This window comes from Xenopus tropicalis, chromosome 5 (genome assembly GCF_000004195.4).
Source record: "Xenopus tropicalis strain Nigerian chromosome 5, UCB_Xtro_10.0, whole genome shotgun sequence".
Classification (NCBI taxonomy): domain Eukaryota; kingdom Metazoa; phylum Chordata; class Amphibia; order Anura; family Pipidae; genus Xenopus; species Xenopus tropicalis.
Genome location: NC_030681.2, coordinates 123,871,981 through 123,879,435, shown reverse-complemented (window position 1 = coordinate 123,879,435; position 7,455 = coordinate 123,871,981). Strand labels below are relative to the sequence as shown.

Below are 7,455 nucleotides of genomic sequence, written 5' to 3'. Positions count from 1 at the left end.
CACTGTAACTGTAAGTCAAAGAACCATTGTTCACCCACATCTCAGTACAGATTGATATATGCTGCTCTAATATATAGTATAGTATGTACAGGTATGGGATCTGTTATCGGGAAACCAATTTTCCAGAAAGTTCTGAGTTACAGGAAGGGCATATCCCATAGATTCTATTTTAATCAAATAATAAAGTATTTTAAAACAGATTTCCTTTTTCTCTGTAATAATAAAACAGTACCTTGTATTTGATCCCAACTAAGATATAATTAATCCTTATAGAAGGCAAAAAATCCCATTGGGTTTATTAATTTTTAAATGATTTTTTTAGCAGGCTTCAGGGATGGAGAAATTACAGAAAGGTCGTGAGCATTCTGAATAAAAGGTGCCATACCTGTACAATTACAGTAAAAGTTATTGCTAATATTTGTGGTGAAAGATCTTTAGCTAATCCATCTCGTTGCAAGATGCAGGTTGAATGGGATATACTGTTGGATTTGGGCACTGGAGGTTGTCTACTTCCACTGAAGGACTCATTTTACACAACTGGCTTTTTGTGTAGTCTCACAGATTATTTTTCTTACAATAGAACTGGTTGGGCTTTATCCATAAGATGAAATTCACACTCTTTACCCAACTAACCTGCAAAGGAATCCAGTTTGTAACTGACACCCGCCCATCGGAACTTCCCATTCTTAACTCCTTGCTTTGCACTGTGTGTCAGGATTATTTCTCTAATAGATATCTGCAAAGAAGACATCTCTATCTTTTTGTTCAGCTTCTTTCCACCCCGTAGTTACCACCCAATAAATGCCAAAAGTCTGCCATTGGACATTATAAAGAAATAATAATCCAGAATGTGATGCTAAGTTTGTATATATCAGCTAATGATCCATTAGACATAATAGAACAGCAGGCTTTTGCTCTGTTCTGTTACAGTCATAAAAGTGAATTCAGGTCCCATTTCCACAGTGCTAATTGTGTCGAGAAGACCTGTAATTAAGCGTGACAGCCCAATTCATTTGCACGGCAAGGCTGAAGCTGTTCACAGTTGGCTCATCAACATTAGTCATTTTTCTGCCTTTTGGATGAAGCTAATTAGGTAAATGAACTGTCAACCTTTCCAGTAGCATAACAGCCGCCATTCACTCATAGCGGAAGGCTAAAGGGAAAGTGCTAATGTGAGAAATTCATCTACATAGAAATCATTCTTGGTTTAAACCTTTGTTTGCCAGAAGAACACTGGGATTTAGGGATATAATTGAGTTCCAGCACGACATGAAGCTAACATACAGTCCTGTGTTGTGCATTTTTTAACTAGAAATCAGTATTGCTAAGCACAGTCTGAGAATGAGAGTTGCAAGAGAAAACTCTACCAAGCAGGTTATGTATAACACAGCGGTTATTGGTGTTACCTTGTAGTTGTTGGGGTCCAGGTCTGGTTCCCCACCAGGGCACTATTTACATGAAGTTTGGCTATTATCAAGTGTGTTTTGTTCAAAAATGTATTTGCAGGTTAATTGGTTCATGAACTACAAAGTGACAAATTAATGTGCCTGAACAGGAAAGTATTAATAGAAAATAAAGAAGCATATGGACTGTTAAAAATAGAAGAAAGAAGGGTTTTATTACAAAATATGTAAAATGCATAACTTATATATAATGTACAGGGCACCAATGACTTCATCAACAAAAGTTATATTAAAGAAACCATGAATATCACAAGTTATAATTCAGTTATCAGAAGGAAGGCTCAGTGTCAAGGCCTATTGGCCCATACTAGTTTAGAAGTCTGGAACAATGGAGAAGCTGAGTTCAAACAGACAGAGGTATCCAAATGAGCTAAAAGCTCTGAGCTAAAAGCTCAAGTCTGTATTCAGGCAAAAGTCAGGGCAGGCAGCAATCAATCGTAGTCAGAATCAGAGCAGGTCAGGCAAGGGGAAGAGCAAGTCACAACAGCACTTCAGGGGCACCCAGGAACTTTACAAAGAAAGATCTATATTTGGGCACTGAACCTGGGTCTTTAGCATCTATTTATTTGGATCTCAGTGGCAGGCACAACATGACAACATCACGCATCTGCTTGACACTGTGTCCCAAGTGGCGCCCAAGGGTGCTGCCATATTGGACGCAACAACAGAGGAGAGAGGAGCTAATATCAGTGGTTAGCACTACTGCCTAGTGAGAGATGGTACAGAGTTCTGTTCTAACCAGGGCACTACCTGCAAGGGGTTTGTGTGTCTGCATGTGTTTCCTCCTGGTATTCCATTTTTAACAAGAGCCAGTGAACCAACTTGTATGTTTTTGCCAAAGATGGAATACTTATTAATAAAGTAGAGAGAAAGAAAACCCTTTTCTTAGTTACTTATCTGATATATGCTTGATCAAATCATTCACCAAATAATTATTAAGATCAATTCACTAAGTGTGTTTTATATCAAGGCAGGATTTGTAGGGTGTGGTTATAAAGCAGAGATAATTTTATCTTTCTGATTATTTATGTAGTGATCAAATCTTAATAAGCACTAGTCACTTTACATTTATTGCAGTCATGTGTTTGATGAATGGAATCATGTGGTGAATGAGTGATTTGATCAAGCATATATAAGATAAGTAACCAAGAAAAGGGTTGTCTTTCTCTCTTCTTTCTTAATATTTTAAATATGTACCCTTTTTAGTTATAGGGTTGTGGGGAGCTTTTTTTGTGAGAAGTGGAGAGTTATAGTTCCACTTTCCATGTCCCCTTTGTTAAAGATGGAATACTTGGCAGTGCAGTGTGCTGTGCCTGAGAGCTAGAACCTTGAGATGGCTTGCTAGGCCTCAGGGTAATAAATATGTTTTCTTTGTATGCAATGTATTCACCCAACAGTTTGTTGTTTGTTTTTGAATAACAACCTTGTCCATGGCAGTAAGTATCCTTGCTTATATGAGAGCACCTGTCTTGAAGGCATGTTTTATGTATATAAACAATAATATATAGAGAGAGAGCAAGACATACAGTACAGCTATAAAGTTAACAACCCTCATAAATATGTCTAATTAACCCAGCCTAACACTTTCAGCCATAGCCGTACATCAGCAGCTCATAAATCCATTCTACATAACACTGCTGACAGCCCTCAGGTCTCAGACATGTCTGTTAGTGTTCTGGGAGTTAGATGGATTTGTCAACAAGGACTTATTTTTTCTAACAGAAAATGTGTTTCTGTATTTTGCTCTTGTGCAGATTTCCATTCAGGATGTTCAGTAAAACAGTTCCTGCCCCAGTGGAGCTTACAGTTCAGTCTCTCTATCACAAGCACCCACTTTGGCTAGTTTCATCCAAAGCCAATTACTGCCCTTAGTTTTTGAACTACTGGCACATCCAGGCTGGCAATCTGTGGATTCTGTCAATTTCCAGAGGGGCTGGTGTAAGCTGCCATAGACAGTCACTAGTTAGTGGGCCTGCACGGGGCTATTTGGAATGTGTATTTTAAATGCTGGGGGCCTACTTCAATTGTTAAAACTTCAAGGAACCGCACTAAAACTTTTATGCTTACCCCACTTATTGCGGCAACCTGTCCATCAAGGTTTGGGGGGGCGCAACTATCCCTTCATCAGGATATACACAATATTGCATATATACCTGGAAAGACAAACTCAATCCACCTCCCCTCCCCAGAGTCCCCCAGTGTCCAATCCACCACAAGGCTTAGTGTGCCAGTTGTGAGAAAGCCTGCATCACCAGTATGGTAAGTGAAGTAAGTGGGTGTGCGTTTTTTGGCCTATTTTGAATACCAGTCTGTGTCTGACTATGGTCATACTCAATAACAAGCCATACACACACAGGGAGGTCATTCATGCTCTGATCACAAAAATACACAATCTCCAGCAACGTACTATAAGTTTATCTGAAAATACATTATAAGTGGAACAAAGCTGACAATGCAAAGCCAATCAAATTATTTCAAATACCTTCTTTTCTTTTAAAAATATGGTTTGTTAAAGGGGAAATATCAGGAAAATTTAAATATAATATAATCTTTATCTCATGGAAATATGAAACTTTCTAAATATAATCAATTAAAAATTCTGTACCATTTCTGAAATAAACAAGCAACTCTTCACTACTTCACTCTCTCAGCACTTTTCTTCAGTCTCTCTACATGAAGAAGTTGGGGTCAGATTTTGATTAACAAGTAGGTCTAATACATCTTTTTTTTGGGGGGGGGGCTTCCTAGCAGATGTGTTAGAGCTAACTCAAATAACTGACTCCAGTACATACAAAATAGCTGACTTGGGCACAAACCCTGCATGTAGAGAAACAGGATTACTTCTAAAGCTGCTTATTTTGCAAGAGTTGCTTTTATACTTCTTTTAGGCAAAGGGTGCAACCCCCCAAAGGATGTATTAGGCCTAACTGTCAATCAAAACCTAACCCCACCTACTGCATGAAGAAAGAATGAAGAGAGACAGATGATGAGAGGGAGAGAGTGAAGAGTAACTTGGTTATCTCAGAATATAATCCTAATATAATCAGTCATTTTTAGCTGATTATGTTAGGACATTTCTTATTTCAGTCAGATAAAGCATTTTAAGTTTTATTTTTTGCAATAGATCCCCCTTTAAAGACAAATAGTTACCCCCCAGTAAGCCCAAAATAGGAACATGTGGAAGTTACTTGATGCTATGTGTTTAACCATTTGGTTAGTAACTGAAAGATGTATTGCCTTGCACTAGGAACACTGGGAGGATCTTCCAATCGCGCAGGATACATGTTCGCACAATGAGCAGCGCCTGTAACATAAGAAGGCTGCAATTAGCATGAGATTTGATCTGAAATAAGAGCCTATACAATTCAGAACTTATACCCAATCTAGGAGCAGTGCAAAGCTGGTAAATTTATTTTTTTACTTCCCAAGTGATGCAGCAGCTGGTAATGTTCCTCCTGATCTCCGCCTTGCCATTCTGCTGCAGGTCTGTAGGGTTACCTTTTATTCTAACACTTGTGCTTAGTCTCACTATCTCTGTCATGTGGTCACTTGCCCCAAGTGTCCCATCCTTGGACTCATTTGGTCAATTGACTTTATCATTGAACTGGCAACCTCTGAAAGTAACAGTCTATTGGGTGGCCTTTGACCGTTTTAGCAAGATGGCTTATTTCTCTCCTTTTGGAAAAGTCTCTTCTGTTGTTGATCTGCCTCTGATGATCGTCTCATATAGAGATTTTCTTTATTCTGGAGATGCCTCAGCAAGTCCTTTTGGGTTAAATTTCAGCTGTCTTCTGCATATCATTCTTATTCCATTAAAGCTTCATCATTAAATCTTAGTCAGTCCCTTTAAAAAGTTCCTCTGGTGTGACAGTTCTCTAAAGGCTTACCCACCTGACTTTGGGATCACATAAATATTGATATTAAAGGTAAGGGCAGAAATGTCAGGATCTGCCAGAATCTGAATTATGTATTTGGATTTGTAAATAGATTTCATTAGTTACCACTTCAGCCTCTATCTCCACTGTTTCCATCTTCAATCACATTAATGTAAGTTGCAAGTAATCCAGCAGTCAGGCAGCTTTATACAGCAAGTCTGTCTCCGGAGCTTGGTAATGTAGGTGCAATGTAGTCTGCTACTTTCCCTGAGTGCCTGACCCCCAGATTGCATTCTGGACTTGTTACTGATGTTAGGCATGTACAACGAATTTGCCTTTAGCTTGCCACCTGCTCTAGACAAGGACACTATCTCCTATCCTGCCATCTGTCTAGACATTTGGCCTTCCACATTGGCCTAAGTATTTTTTTTTTTTAAATGGTCCTGGCCGTGGACTTACATCAAACCCTTCTATTAAGGGGTCCTTATGCCACAATTCCACCAACCCCCTTGTTACCCAGCATAAGGGCCTCATCCTGCTTCAGTATCTCACCCACTACTAGGGTTTTGGCAAAAAAAAAAAAAAAAAGACATTCTTGGGCTAAACACTCTTACATCCAGCCTTTCAGCTCATTCAGGCTTTTTAATGAAGATTTCCTTCTAAAAATGACAGAATGACAGTATGACTACATACCTCCTATCATTTGAAAAATGTAAAGAGGGACAAAAATAAATGCAGCGCATAGAGCAACTAAAATTTTTGACTGCACCCCCTAAATACCACTCTCATTTTACAAAATTTGTCAGGTTATGTAAAGTTTAAACTTGAGTATTTTGGGCTCTCTGCCATCTTTTTTGGCGTTCAGTGCAGGAGATCAAAGGGAAATGAGGGACTTTTCAATAAGAATCTGGGACTGCAGGCTGAGCCATTAAAATCAGGACTGTCCCACAAAAATCGGGTTGAGAGGTATGTGAGTACTGAGGCCTCCCTTAAAAATGGGGGTACTATGACTATATGCAATGATGGAACTGCCCGGTCCTCTCCTCTTTGGCATATGCACATACCAGTGTATCACAGTGTTCATAAAATGCATTGCAGCAACTAAGTTATGGTTTTGTAGTGTTGATTCATTATGTTGTCACATCATCCCACGTGTCCTGACATTGTTGTGATATAATCGTATAAACAGTTTTGGCACCAAAACACATTTAAAATGTATTTCTCTGAATACCTGTTTTTTAGTTTCGGACAGTACCAAATCACTTATTTCCCCTTATCTATGCTTGTTATACCGATATCTCTGTCTGCAGGCAAATAGACAGTTGACACTTTGCATTCCAAGGCATATAAAATATTGCTACATGGAAAGACAAAGTAAGGAGGCATTTCCAAGTCCTGCAGCAGTAACACAGTTTGGTGAGGCATAGGTTTAATTATGCGCAACAAAGCTGTACACAATTTGTTAATCATGTTAGGTAGCTCATTTTAATTATCAATGTACCAACCTTGGAATCCTGGCATTTATTTTGTATAGAAAACAAATTCCTCGCTAATTTTAGCTTGATTTAAAACAAAAATGTTCCTTTTGTAATCAGCTTTTATACCATTGTACTGAGATATAATTACACATGTATGCTCATTTATTTTTTTTCTAAACTTTGTGAGCTGTGTCTATTGCCTATTCTTCCCTTCTAGGAAATAATTAACTCTGCATATATAACGCTTTTGCTTTGTTTGGATGTTCGTACGATTCCGCAATGATTTGTTCGGGAAAGCTTATTTCTCAACAACCCACAACGGGGAAGTGTGTTTACAAGCAAGTCGTTATTATAGTTTGAAATAGGAATCCAGGAACACATGGCAGTAATAACTCTGACGTGCTGATGTGCTTTGTAGGTTTACAAAATATGTATAGTGCAGGACATGAGTAAAATATCTACTTATCTAATTTCTACCCTATCTAATGCAGGCATTTATCTTACAATGAATATGTCTGCTAATATTCTATACTTTTACACTACAGCTCTTGACTTATAGGCTACAGCCACAATAAAATCTCTTTGTGCCACTTCCTTTCAATTGTGACCGACGGTCACTTTTAGGATGGGGTAGTTATT

The 7,455-nt window shown here is 38.5% G+C and overlaps 1 protein-coding gene across 1 annotated transcript in view; it reads right to left on the bottom strand.

Moving 5' to 3' along the window:
• Positions 1-1,599: 1,599 nt before the first annotated feature.
• The window catches only part of LOC100145763 (putative serine protease K12H4.7), a 39,295-nt gene continuing 33,439 nt past the window's right edge, over positions 1,600-7,455 (bottom strand). The window contains exon 9 of the mRNA XM_002941295.5: positions 1,600-4,767. Within this exon, the coding sequence (XP_002941341.2) occupies positions 4,658-4,767 (110 nt within the window). The 3' untranslated portion in view covers positions 1,600-4,657. The remainder of the gene's footprint in view (positions 4,768-7,455) is intronic.